The sequence below is a fragment of the Poecilia reticulata genome, chromosome 4 (assembly GCF_904066995.2).
Source record: "Poecilia reticulata chromosome 4, P_reticulata-male-v2, whole genome shotgun sequence".
Taxonomy (NCBI): Eukaryota; Metazoa; Chordata; class Actinopteri; order Cyprinodontiformes; family Poeciliidae; genus Poecilia; species Poecilia reticulata.
The window spans coordinates 708,047-722,886 of record NC_088833.1 but is presented as its reverse complement, the minus strand read 5'-3'; the positions used below and the strand labels follow the sequence as shown (position 1 = coordinate 722,886).

At 45.3% G+C, this 14,840-nt stretch overlaps 1 protein-coding gene across 2 annotated transcripts in view; it reads right to left on the bottom strand.

Annotated features, from left to right (window-relative positions):
• Positions 1–1,385: 1,385 nt before the first annotated feature.
• Positions 1,386–14,840, bottom strand: part of LOC145551278 (nuclear factor 1 A-type-like) — a 15,604-nt gene continuing 2,149 nt past the window's right edge. For both annotated transcript variants that reach the window (XM_081605790.1, XM_081605791.1), the window contains exons 3-4: positions 10,908–10,996; positions 1,386–5,655 (exon numbers count right to left, since the gene is read on the bottom strand). In XM_081605790.1, the coding sequence (XP_081461916.1) occupies positions 5,641–5,655; positions 10,908–10,996 (104 nt within the window). In that variant the 3' untranslated portion in view covers positions 1,386–5,640. The remainder of the gene's footprint in view (positions 5,656–10,907; positions 10,997–14,840) is intronic.

The window sequence follows — 14,840 nt, the reverse complement described above, 5'->3', positions numbered from 1 at the left end:
GCTCGTTTAAAGTCCTGCCAGGGGCAGGGGGTGGAGGGGGGGCAGCGGAGGAGTCTGGGGAAGTCAGGCTAGATAATGCTGAGCGCTGCAGAAAAACGCAGAAGCCATCGATTGGTTCTCCTGCAGGAAACAGCCCGGGGAGGAGGTAGGGGGTGGGGCTGTTGGTCAATGCATGCTGGAGTGTATGTGTGGACCCCACAAAGCACTAAACTACCTTCAGGCCTCATGTGGGAGATTAACAAGAATGTGTGTGTGTGTATGCATATATATATATATATATATATATATATATATATATATATATATATATATATATATATATATACATGTATAATGTGTGTGAGGGGACCAGCTGAGTGTTTGCTGATGCTAACAGTGATCTGGAGATTGTCTGATTAGAACCGTGCGAGGCTGAAGGGCTTAGAACGGGTCCCATCAGAGAGGGACCCATCAGAGTGCGAGTCTCATCCTGATGGCGTCCCATCATGGCAGGGCCCATTGGGGCCCCTCGTCCTGCAGTAGATGCCTGTCAGGCGTCCCTTGCAGATGGTGGTGAGTTGATGAAGAGGAGGGTGAAGATGAACAGGAAGTTTGTTGTTTTTCCTACTTGCTGTCTTGCTAGACGCTATGGCGGAGCATGCAGGTTACATCAGGTGATTATTGGTGATTATTGAACATCAGCTAGAGTCAGAAGGCTACTGGTGTTCCGGAGATATAAACAGGTTCAGGAGAATACAGCTTCACAGGCACTACATTTCATATCTTCATATATGGTGGAGTATGCTGGTTCCTGGGTTCGCTCCACGGCGCCCCCTCTGGAAGAACGTGAAGGCTGTTAGTCAGTGCATAGTTCTCATGCAGATTAGACTGCTGCGCCATGATTGGCTGTGGAGAAGCAAGATGGAGGCACGGTCTAGTCCTCCATCAGTGATCTGTTCAGAAACACCCCGACCCCTGACCTCTGACCCCCGAGGGGGCTCCTGTTCCTGGGGCATGATGGGGGTAAAAACTGCCCCTCCGTTTCCTGATGGGGCAGCGGAGCTCCTCTGGGGGAGTGAGGTTTGGATCGGTTCTGGTTCCAGCTCTGGTTCAGCTGTGATCGGACCTGCTACCCGGTTCATGAGAATCGGCCCGGTTTCCTCTGCACCTCCAGACTAAAGCACCATCTCTGGGTTGCTGATTGGGTTTTTGTTTCATTTGATGCAGAAAGAGAAGAATTGATCCGTTAATGGAGACATTAAAGAGAAGATTTACTGATCATTAGAATAATTGATTCCTGGGAGGAACCGGAGCAGGAGGTCCGATCACGGCGTCCCGTCGCTCCGCAGCGGTGGAGGCGTGCAGGAGGAGGAGGTGGAGAAAGAAACAGATGGGAAAGAAAAAAATCATGTTGCATAATCAAGCTGTTTATTGTTCTGCATGGAATGGTGAACAGAAAAAAAGATGCCTGGATGCATTTCTAGTCGGGCATCGTTTGGCCGGCTATGTCTCCTGCCTAACAACTAAACTCCTTCAAACGCAGAAAATGCTGTTTTCCCTCAGAAGGACTAAATTCAGCTTCATCAACACTGAACATACAGAAACTGTAACATCCATTTACATTGGGGTGGGGGTCACCCTGGGCTGCAGAAGAGGATCAACATAGGAAATGTTCATAAATACATAAAAAAGGAAACCCAAGCAAAAAGCAGGAAACGGGAAAGTTTTCAACTTAGATCCAGTTTCCAGGAAAAAAACAACCTCCGTAGAAACAGTCAGAAAATTCACAACACCACAGTTTCCTCACTTAGTCATTGTTAAAAAAGTCCTGCATTAGAAAATAGGGCAGCTTTAAAATCAATAAACTATACAGCCCTCAGTCAGGGCTCCAGCCAGTAGGAGGCGCTCCCGCTGCCTTCACTGCAGAACCAACTAAACGAACTAACAGCAAACTAACTCGCTGCCCACACTACTGCTCACTCATCGTAGTTTCTTAAAAATGTCTAACACTTAGCCAGAGTCGGATTCAGATTTTTGACACTTTAAAAAAATGTCCGTGCAATTTTCTCATTTTATTCCCTTCAATCGATTCGACCTAGAAGCTGCTTTTCTGTATTCAGCATCTCATAATTAGTGCAGATAGATAATGCCCAACTCACAGCCAAAGGGAAGGCAGGAACAGAACTGAGCCTCGGACCCAACAGAACCGGACAGATCCGTTTCACAGAACCGTCCGCACCTTTAAGGTCGGGTTCATGAGACAGCAGCCTGGCTCATCGGACCAGAGCCACCACAGCGGCCCAGTAGGGTCCGGCTGCGGTCATAAAAAGACGTCTCAGAGTGCAAGCAGATATTGCATAATTTACATCCGATACTCGGATCTGGGAACAATCAGGCAGACAAACGGGAAGACGTGAAACCTTCCAGCAACAGATGGAAAATTCCCTGGAAAGACGGAGGAGATCACGAAGTGGTCGACCAGAAGGTCCGGATTCAGTCAAACGAGCAGCAAATAGCAGCGCTGGAAGCTGTTTCTGCTGCTCTGCCCCCTACTGGAGCCCTGTGGCAACAACAGGGAGACGCTGGAGTCCTGAAGCTGACCTGCAGGTGGAGTTGGATGTCTGGGCTCCACTAAGCTGATCTCTGCTCCAGAACCAGAACATCCAGCAACCAATCAGAATGCGGTTTATAACTCCATCTGAACAGTGGAGGACCAACAAGCTGCTCCGCCCACAAGCTAACATCCCCTTAATGCCTGAATGTCCGAGTGCACCAAAACTTAGACATTATAAATTTGAACATTTCAGACACCATTAGTGTAAATTTAGCTATGATGCTAATTAGCGACACCAGGCAGTTAAGGAATGAAACAGATTGTTCAGTCTTACTACAATGACAATTTCACAGAGAATGTTTTTGCTCAAAAAAGATTGAAATTGTGTCAAATTTTTCGTTTTGAACAGCCACTGGTTTTTCATCATCATAGTGTTTTAAATACTGTAAAATTCCTTCACAGCAGTCCCATGAAATCAGTTTTACAAACTGATTTTCAGCAGATATTTTTGACCAACCATTTGTTTTTATCCTGCAGTGTTTCAAATAGAGCTAACTACTGAAAAATGTCTTTATTGTAATGTCCTAGAAGCTTTTGTTCCCTAAATCCAGATAAAACAGATATTATACACTTGTGAAAATAATTATTTAATGAATATTTATATATAATAAAAATACTATTTACTTTTTTTGTACAAATATATCTAAATTTATATATATTGGTTCTAAAGACTAGCATCACTCATTTCCATTCATTAGTTGCCGAGTGTCACTAAAAAACTTCAAACACAAATTAGAAATTAATTTTAGAATTTTATCATGTGGTCTGTTTTAATATATCATGTATAGAAAACATTAGTCTAAAATATATTTTTATTACACAACCTAGCTGAGGATTCAGATTATTAATACTTTATCGGCCTATTGCACAATTCCACTGCCATGAACCACATGTAGTTCACACTCCGACCACTGGGTGGCATCAGAGCACATCTAAAATCAAGCTTAATATGAGAGGAATAAGGATCAACCAATGTTTGGCTATATATACAACACAGGCATGTAGCTAGTAAGCTTCACTCATTATCAATTCTTTAATTGATAATTGATGCAGATTATTATTCTAATATAATTAAAGCTGATTTTTTTATGTCTCTTATAATAGAAATATGTTTCCTGTATAAAAAGAGCTTTGTGTCCCATCAGAAACAAAATAGAGGCAAGTCTGCCAGGGGTATGAATAATTATGGGCTGTAGAGCAGCTTGTGGTTTGGACCTGGAGCTGCTGTGGTGGAAAAAGTCCAGCGAACGTTTCCATCTGCAGCCTTCAGGAGATCCAGCCTCAAACACGGAGGAGACCATCTGACCTCAGGAGGAAGTTCTTCACAACTTCACAGCCTACAGCGCCACCTGCAGGCCACGCCACCTTGAAGCTGGTTTGACCACAGGTTGGACATCCAGCTAGTGTTTGTGGCGCAGAGACCAGGATCAGCTAATTTAGATACGGGACAGACAGGGGAACGTTTCGGATTTGAAGAGCGGACCGGTTCTATTGCTGCCAGGAAGCATGAAAAGAACCGAGAGCAGCAGGGAAGTGAAGAACCGACAGGAAGTGCCTCATGTTGGGATATCGTCCGTTTATCACTAACTACGTCATCTATGGAGAAAACGGCCACAAACACGAACACATGCAGATTTTTTTACTTATTTTTATGACTTTTTCACTTAAACTCATGTTAACGTCAGGTGTGTGTGTCTTTAGATATTTATAGAATAAGAAAGAAAAAACAAACTGAAGAAGAGTTAAAATCTTCATAAATAAACCACGCCCCCTGATGACACACTCACAGCCTATTGGCCAGCTGGAGGAAGAAGTGCTTGTGATTGGATGGAGCCTCTGAAAGACCCAGCCAATCACATGGCAGCCCGTTGCCAGGCAGATTATCTTGCCAAACTGATTTGTTTCAAGCTTAAATTGTTGATTTGGCCTCAGGAGACATTTTGTTTCGCTGACGCAGAATAAATTTTAAATAAAGGAATCGTTATTCATTCCTATTTGAGCTGAATGAACATCAGTACTTTGCTCAGAAACTGATCTCTGATTCAGACGTTCTCATATCAAACTACCAGATTATCAAAGAACGACGCGGTTTGGGGGTTTCTCACTGGGTTGGGGTTCCCCAAGGCTGCGTGTCGGTTTGTCGCTCAGTGTTTTAGAGTCCCAGGTCTGAGCGGACTACAAGAAAAATATACATTTAGATATATTTAATAATCCAACAACTAGTCAACAAAATTGCACTTTTCCTCATGATTTCACTGTTTAAGTTTGAGAGGCGGGGCTCTCCCCTGACTGGCGGCGTGGCTCCGGACCCCCGGGGGTTCGGCCCGCCCTGCGTACGCTGCCTCTTCACCTGGACAGGTGGATGGATGGAAGGAGAGAATGGAGGCTAAAAGAGAGAAACCGATGAGCCATGAAGCCTCCAGAGAAACGAGCGCCTGGTGAAGCGTAGCAGCGAATCCAGACCACCTTCAGGATGCCCCACCCAGAGCCCCCACGGTCAGTTCATGCTGCTCCGCCCCCGGCTCAGCTCATGCTACCGTCCAAGTCCTGAAGAGAGCTAGGGAAGGAGGCAGCGTCCGTCCCAGGAGGTTTGTTTCAGCTGGTGTCTCTGAGCCAGGCGGCCCCCAGCCAGCTGCAGGGATCCACTAAGGAGGAAGGGGTGGTGGCAGCCTCGAGGGCTTCAAACCACTGCAAGTTCACACGGCACAAATTGATGGATAGGTAGGTCCTCCACAGAGGAGTAACTGGGACTCAGTCTGATGACGTTCCCAGAACAGGTCGCTTCCCCCATAGCCCCACAGGTCAGGGATTCAGGGAAAAAGGTTCAGGACTCAGATCCAGCACTACAGATATACGATCCAAGAGGCTGCAAGGAATTCTGGGACGAACGATTCGCAGCATGGGAGCGCTTAATCTGCTTTAGCCATGCCGATGCCGAGTCATTGACGGTGGAGCCAGGATCTGCAGGACCGGTGACGGGGTTGACCAGGGACAGCTGGTGTTGGAGGACAGGCTGGCCGTAGAGGGCGTCTGCGCCTCCGGAGTCCTTATCCCAGGTACCACTGTGGAGACAGACACAGGGCTCAGCATCAGGGTTCCTCCAGACCATCTCACATTTCAGACGTCCTAAGGCCTGTTTCAATGAAATCTGTATCACAACGGAAATGTACAAAAGAAAATCACACACATATATGAAGACATTTAATCACACTCTTACTTCAGTTGAAGACATTAATTATTGTTCATTTTCATCTCTTTCCCTATTTGTCAGCATTGCTGGCTCTCCGTTCTCACGAGGCTCTTCTCCTTCTCAGCTACATTTCCCTCCACAGTAACAACTCCGGACTCCGCCAAGGTCACCTTGTGTTACCAATTCTGCCCTTCACAGACCGTTTCTGGCCAAGGCGCTGATCCCTTTTGGGCGTCTTGGGGTCAGATTGGCTTCACCAGGCAGTGATCTGCAGCTCCCACTGCATCGGTTCACCTCCAAATCTGAAGGTCCAGAAAAGGGTAGAGTGCCTCCTCTAGGTTGGGGCAGTTGAGGAGCTCAACACATCAGAATCTTTTTCACAAATGATGGAAACACATGGTGAGGTGACCCAGCAGGAGGCCCAGAGGAAGACTAGGACGGATGGATAACTGGACCGCCGTTAAAATCCACTGAACCTTCAGCTTGTCACACCAACAGCTGCTCTCAGACCAGTGGCAGTAAAAGCAGCGACTGTTTCTTGGGAGCCCTCAGCATCACCAGGGGAGCCAAACTGTGACCCCCTCAGGTCTGTTTGCAGCTTTGAACGTCTCGCTGCCTGTGGCTCTGCAGCAGTGGAGCCCAGAGTGGGTCCTGGAGGCATCCTGCATGTTTTAGTCTCCCTGGTTTAACGCACCCGGATCCAATGATGCTCGTTAGAGGCCTAAGAGGAACATTGACCTGCTGAACAGGTTGTTACTACCAGCAGGGAGAGAATAAAACATGCAGGATGTCGGCCCTCTTTGGGCCCCCCTGCTCTACAGCCTTAAGCCCCGTAAAGACTTTTGCACAAAATGCACCTAGCATCTTATGTCGTACAGGAAAATAGCAATAAATCTGCATCAATGAGAGACACTAGCTAGCAAGGGTATGTTAGCAGCTAGTTAGCGGTAGCCACAACTGCCTCAAGAATGTAATGAAGATGTCTGACGATGATTCAAAACGAAAAGTCCTGTGAGAAAACACAAAACTACGTACATGAGATCTAAAAGTCCTGCCACGACGTGGTTTAAGACCCGTGATTAACGTTTTTTAGACCAACTTATGTTTTTACAATTAATTTAAGACCTTATAAGGCCTTATTTTAACATCTGAGCAGATCCTGGACAAGCAGCTAAAAGTCCAAAGAACATCTGAAGAACTTCTGATCAAATATAAAACCGTCCACTGCCTGTAGGGGGCGCCAAACAAACCGTGGGTGGACCATGGGAGGGTTCAGACCACCATTCCTCTGTGTGTGTGTGTGTGTGTGTGTGTGTGTGTGTGTGTTGCCTCTGATCGGCCGGCATCGATCGCCAAACGTTCACATTTCACCAATCTCCTCCTCATCATCCTCACTGCCTGGCCAAGTTCAAGTTCATCCTCGTCTTACATCATGTCTGGTTGCTAGGGACGACCAGACGGCCTGGGACGTGACTGCCATCGCCAAGGACCCCCCACCTTTAAACACTCCCTCACTTTACTACCCGTCCCATCTCATCATCCTCACTCCTCTTCCTCAGCATTCCTCTCTGGATCACTTTCTCCTCTTCATCCCGGCATGTACTTCACACACACACACACACACACACACACACACACACACACACACACACACACACACACACAGCGTTGATTTAAAGTGAGCACACACACATCTGGAGACAGAAGCAGAGTTTAGGAAGCGTGTTGAGAAGAACAGGAAGTTTAAAGAACGGAGCCGGATCGCTCCTCTGTTTCTACTTCTCTCTCCATTCTCTCTCTGTTTTCTCTCCGTTTTCTGTTTTCTCTCCTCTCTCTCTCTCTCTCTCCGTTCGCTCCAGTGTTTCCGCGGCCCTCTCTCCATCCTCTCTCTCTTCTCTCCATCCTCTCTCTCTTCTCTCCATCCTCTCTCTCTTCTCTCCATCCTCTCTCTCTTCTCTCCATCCTCTCTCTCTCTCTCCATCCTCTCTCTCTCTCTCTCTCTCTCCGTTCGCTCCAGTGTTTCCGCGGCCCTCTCTCCATCCTCTCTCTCTCTCTCTCTCCGTTAGCTCCAGTGTTTCCGCGGCCCTCTCTCCATCCTCTCTCTCCCCTCTCTCTCTCTCCTCTCTCTCCCCTCTCTCCGTTAGCTCCAGTGTTTCCGCGGCCCTCTCTCCATCCTCTCTCTCCATCCTCTCTCTCCATCCTCTCTCTCTCCTCTCTCTCCGTTAGCTCCAGTGTTTCCGCGGCCCTCTCTCCTGACTCGTTGTAATTCTGCTGTGCGCGCAGTGATAGAGGAGAAGACTGGAAGGTTAGTTTTTAATCAATACAACTTGCTGACGCCGGGACTTTTCTGGCCTGCTCTCTCTCTCCCGCTGTGTGTCGGTGTCTCTCGTCCCCCGCTGCAGTAGCCCCCCCTCCCTGAGAGATTCTGAAGATGAAACTCTCACCGACCGACCGGACTGGACTGAAGCGGACCGGACCGGATGTACGGACAGACAGCGTAATTCAGACTCAGGGACACGGAGCCTCCTCCCAGAGGTCCACTGTCCCCGGGCACCTAGTCGCCCAGAACCGGTCCAGAACTGGGCTGGAATCGGGTTTAAACACAGACCGAGTTTGGACTGGAAGTGAGGAAGGAAACACCTGGATGGAGTCAGACAGAGCCTGGAACAGAGACCGGACCCGACCCGACCCGGGTCCGGATTGGACCGTTTCATCTCAGTGTAGGATAACCTTCCTCTGGGTCGGTTCAGGAACTCAGATGGAGTGGTCACAGAACCAACCCAATGAGCAAAGATGATCCAGAACCAGAACCACTACTTCTGGTTCTGATGGTTCTTTCAGAACTTCTGGACGCTGGTTTCCCACGGTAACCAGCTTGGTGCCCAACCATCTGCCTCCAAGCACACAGACTGGCATGAGGGTTACCATGGAGATGGAGGGGGCGGGGCCAGTGAACTGTGACCCCGCCCCCTCCAGCGGTTCTCTCTCTCTCTCTCCAGAGACTGTCGATCGCCCACACTGAGCCACAGTTAGCAGACAGATTTAATAAACTTCAAAGTATTTTTACGTTAGAAAACAGTTCAGCATTTTGTCTGAAACCTCTGGAGGGATTGATAACATCTGATAACATCTGATAATATCTGATAACATCTGATAACATCTGATAACATCTGATAACATCTGATAATATCTGATAACATCTGATAATATCTGATAACATCTGATAACATCTGATAACATCTGATAACATCTGATAACATCTGATAACATCTGATAATATCTGATAATATCTGATAATAACAGATATTACCTAACAATAATATCTTATAATATGTAATAATGCTGGATAACATCTGATAATATTAGATAATATCCAATATCAGATAATATCTGATAATATCCGATAATAACAGATAATACCTAACAATAATATCTTATAATATGTAATAATGCTGGATAACATCTGAAAATATTTAATATCTGATAATGTCCAACAATTTCCGATAATGCCTAATAATATCCAATATCAGATAATATCTAATGATATCTGATAATATCTGACAATATCAGATAATGTCTGATAATATATAGTAATAACTGACAATATTGGATAATATCTAATATCTGATATCAGATAATATCGGACAATATTCAATTATATTGGATAATATCTAATAATAACTGATAATAACTAATAATATCTGATAATAACTAATAATAACTGATAATAAATGATAATATCTGATAATATCTAGGTCCTGTGTTAAAATAATAACTACAAAATGAATCTTGGTAAAATATTTTGCTCATCCCAAATAGAAAGCAGCATCTTTGGATCTAAACAGAAAGTTTTCCTTCTCTGCAGATTTTAGATGTAAGGAATTCCTCCAGAGTCCCAGAGAGGAAGAGGAAGAGGAAGAGGAAGAGGAAGAGGAAGAGGAAGAAGCCTGCATGCAGCTTCAGCCTCAGCAGCGCCTCCTGGAGGCAGAGGAGCAACTAATAAATAACCAACTGTTTCAGTGACAAACACCTGGACCATGTTGGCCTCTCAGAGGGTGTGTGTGTGTGTGTGTGTGTGTGTGTGTGTGTGAGACAGAATCAATAAATCGACAGACTCGTTCACTGCAGGTCACCCCACACACACACACACACACACACCCACACACACACCCACACACCCACACACACACCCACACACACACCCACCCACACACCCACCCACACACACACACACACACACACACCCACCCACACACACACACCACACACACACCACACACACACACACACCACACACACACACCCACACACACACACACACCCACCCACACACCACCACCCACCACACACACCCACACACACACCACCCACACCCACCCACACACACACACACACACCCCACACACACACACACACACACACCCACACACACACCCACACACCCACACACACACCCACACACACACCCACCCACACACCCACCCACACACACACACACACACACACACACACACACACACACAGCAGAGCGATGGAGCATGTCTGAAATGCCAACAGACTCCCAGCTTATTGTTTTCTGTGTGTGAGAGAGAGAGATGAGTTAAAGCACGACCAGGCCAATCGTTACACTCTTCATAAATCAGCTGACAAACACACCCTGACCTGGACCGCTCCCCACAGCACACACACACACACACACACACACACACACACACACACACACACACACACACACACACACACACACTCAGACAGCATGAGAAGTGGATGCTGCATTCAGTGACCAGCTGCTCTGCAGGAAATATCAAATACATTTTTTTCTGTTTGTATTTGGATTCTGTGATTCAAACACCAGAGAGATAAAAGTGTCACATGACTGATCAGCTGGCCAATCACCAACCCAGGCTCAGTTAGCCCCGCCCCTCAGCAGGGTCACATCCAGTGTAAAGACAGAGCCAGGAAGCTAACCAGAGCGTTAGCTTCCTGAGCTAACCATAGCTGGACATCCAGATGTCCCAGACCTGCTGCCCTTCCACAGGAAGGAGTTCTGTCATCCCGCTCAGACCCGCTTGGACCCGTCTGGACCTGGCAGGTGTCCCAGAACCGGCCGGGGGCGGGGCTTACCTGCGGCTGCTGAGGGATGTTGAAGCTGGGATCTCGAGGGCCGACGCTGACGAACCGCTGGGCTGGAGATGTGGTGGGGGTGGAGTACGCTGCACAGAACACACACACACACACACACACACACACACACACACACACACACACACACACACACACACACACACACACAGGTGAGTAAGACATTAACATGTTATTAACAGGTATTAATGATCAAACTTTAAAAAGTGATGTAGTTTTATGTGTTAATACTAAATTACTGTCATTTGTTGGTAGCCTAAACTTTCTTCATCTAATTTATCCTGCAGTATTACAAGCAAGATGTCTACAGAGCAATAATGAACTTTACATTTCAAACATCACGTTATGTTATGTAGTGCAATACGCCTCTCGACCAGTGAGAGGCAGCAGTGCACCAATGGAATAGTCTGCTGAAGACCAGAAGAAGTCAAGAAGTCTTCATCTTGCGCCTTCCCAACACAAGCAGATCTCCTGAGTAACAGGAAGCAGAAATACATCAACTAATAGATAAATGAGGCACAGGAGCTTCTCAAGAAATTAGCATATTGTGATATTGTTCATTATTTTCCATAATGTAATGATAAAAATTAAACTGTCATATATTTTAGATTCATTGCTCACCAGCTGAAACATTTCAGGTATTTTATTGTTTTAATACTGTGATTTTGGCAAACAGCTCATAAAAACCCAAACAATGAGCATATCATGAAAAGGTTCTCTGAACGAGCCGTTAACCATCATCTGAATCAACAAAGTTACTCTAAACACCTGCAAAAGATTCATGAGGCTTTTAAAAACTCCCAGCCTGGTTCATCACTCAACACAGCAATCATGGGTCAGACTGCTGACCAGACTGCTGTCCAGAAGGCCATCACTGACGCCCTCAAGCAAGAGATGAGACACAGAAAGACATTTCTGAACCAATAGGCTGTTTGCAGAGTATCAAGGCTCCTCAGTGGGAAGGAAAACGCTGCACAACGAGACGAGGTGACCCTGAGGAAGATGGTGGAGAAGGACCGAGTCCAGACCTCCAGCAGTGGACTGAGTCTGGAGCAGAAACATCCAGAGCCACCGTGCTCAGGCGTGTGCAGGACATGGGCTACAGGTGCTGCATTCCCCAGGTCAAAGGTCAAGCCACTGTTGAACCTGAAACAGCGGCAGAAGCTCCTGACCTGGGCTACAGAGAAGCAGCACTGGACTGTTGCTCAGTGATCCAAAGTACTTTTTTCGGATGAAAGCAAATTTTGCATGTCATTCGGAAATCAAGGTGCCAGAGTCTGGAGGAAGACTGGAGAGAAGGAAATGCCAAAAGGCCAGAAGTCCAGTGTCCAGTACCCACAGTCAGTGATGGTCTGGGGAGCCATGTCAGCTGCTGGTGTTGGTCCAGTGTGTTTTATCAAGGGCAGGTCAATGCAGCAGCTATCAGGAGGTTTGGAGCACTTCATGCTTCCATCTGCTGAAAAGCTTTATGGAGATGAAGATTTAATTTTTCAGCACAACCTCCTCAGAGCCAAAACCACTGGTATACTCACCATGGTGCTACTGTTGGCCTGCCAACTCTCCTGACCTGAACCATAGAGAATCTGTGGGATATTGTGAAATTGAGAGACCCAACAGTCTGGATGAGCTTCAGGCCATCGAAGCATCCTGGGCTCCATAACACCTCAGCAGAGCCACAGGCTGATGGCCTCCATGCCGCATTGAAGGATTCCTGACCAAGTATTGATGCATAACTGAACAGAATTATTTGAAGGTTGACTTTTTTGGTATTAAAACACTTTCCTTTTATTGGTCGGATGAAATATGCTAATTTTTTGAGACGGGATTTTGGGTTTTCATGAGCTGTATGCCAAAATCATCAGTATTAAAACAATAAAAGACCTGAAATATTTCAGTTGATGTGCAATGAATCTAAAATATATGACAGTTTAATTTTTATTATTACATTATAGAAAATAATGAACTTTATCACAATATGCTAATTTTTTGAGAAGGACCTGTATGCTTATTATTAATTTTAGATTTTCTTTGAGAATAAAATACTGACTATATTTACATTTCTAGCAATCTAAGTTAATGCTCGCTGTAACTTAATGTTAGTTAAACGTGTCAACCTCTCACTGGAAGGTTAGCCCTTAATCTTAAGCGTATTTTCAGGGCAGATAGAGTTTTCCCCTCCAATCTAGCAAATTCTGATCAGATTTACCCCTTGTGTGTTTAATTGAGAAACTTGGCTGATGTGACATGGTTCTTATGTCCTCTGCTAACTTTAGCCATATGACGACTCGGTTTAGCCTAACGACACATGGTGGGGGACAAAGAACGCTAATGAAGACTTGCTAAGGGTGTGGAGGATGTTAACGGGTGGATGCTAATGGGGAGGATGCTAACGGGGTGATGCTAATGGGGAGGATGCTAACAGGGAGGATGCTAATGGGGAGGATGCTAATGGGGAGCAGTCACTATCACATTTCCAGACATCTTAAGGAGCTGCTTCCAGGAAACGAAGATGAGAAAATCTCCCTGTTAGCAGAGCGCTATAGGAAGGCTATGAGAAGGAAAAAAACTCTTCCCAATAAAGTTCAAGTTAGGACTCCTGAAACAATATTTGTTCCAAGTTTAAAAATAAGTAATTCTGTTTTAGTTTTTTAATCAATATTTCAGAAGTATAAAACACTAACCCGGAAGTTAAACTCTGTGGAATAAAGCAAAAAATTACTTGTTTTTATGTGTTTATTCTAAAACTATGCTGGTATTTTAACTAGTCTGATGAGTTTCACTTTACTTGAGGTAAAGAGAACAATATTGCTGGGCTTCAGATGACGTAGCACCGACGTCACCCAATGCAGATGGAGGGCCGGAAGTAAATTCAGCCCATTTATTTCTGTTGATCCAGCATCAAAATGCCTGAAATCTGAGTCCTGTACGGTTGTTCCAACCGTTCCAATAGTGAGACGAATGTTATTTTCGTGTTTTGAAGGTAGTTGGTCACAAGGATGCTAATTTTAAAAAACTTAATGAAAAAAGAGGAGAAAAGTGGATCAACAACCTACAGCTAAAAACAGGAGGTGCAGAAACTAACAATGCCAGTTTGCAGCGCCACTTTCTAACAGGTAACGATCGCATCATTTAAATTTTCAGATGTTTTATTGGACAGTTGCTTAGAAAGACAAGCGTTCATATGTAAGGTAGATATATTATTTTTATGCCTGTTGTCCTCTGAGTGCTAATGTGTTAGCAGCTAGCTCAGTGCAAGTCACGGACAGAAAATATGACGTTTATTCACTGGGACTTTCATACTAAAAAAAAGCTAAATAAATTAAATATAACCTGCCAGCCATTCAGTGAGCTGTTACTGTTCCAGACCCGAACAGACCCGAAAAGACCCGAACTCGGAGTTTCTGTAGATCGGAGCAAATCGTTGACCTGAATCCAGCAGCGACTCAACATTAACGTACAACTCCAGCATGAATTTGGTTTACAGAAGCTAAATAAATGATTTACCAGGAGATTAAAGCTCATAAAATAACATGGTTAGCTCGTTGTTAGCATAGCATCGTTATCGTAGACTAATTACTTAAATAGCACAACTCGCTACTCACCCGGCAGAAACAAGTCACATCCATCTAAAGCTGCTTTTGATCCCAAATGTTTGACCCAAAATGAAACTAAATGATTGATTCTCCAGGCTTTTTAAAACTTTCTTCTGGTCGTCTTATAAAATGAACTCTGCAGCTCCTGGTAGTTAGTTATGTTTCGCCTCCATGCAGGTAAATCCTCAAGATTATTAGAGAAATCTTTTTTACCGAGATAATAGATCATATTCTAAATATACGCGTATTTTTTCAAGATGCCTCGTCTGTTCCAGTCTATTTAGGGCGTTAGCTACTGGTTGTGATCCATTTTGCTTTGTTT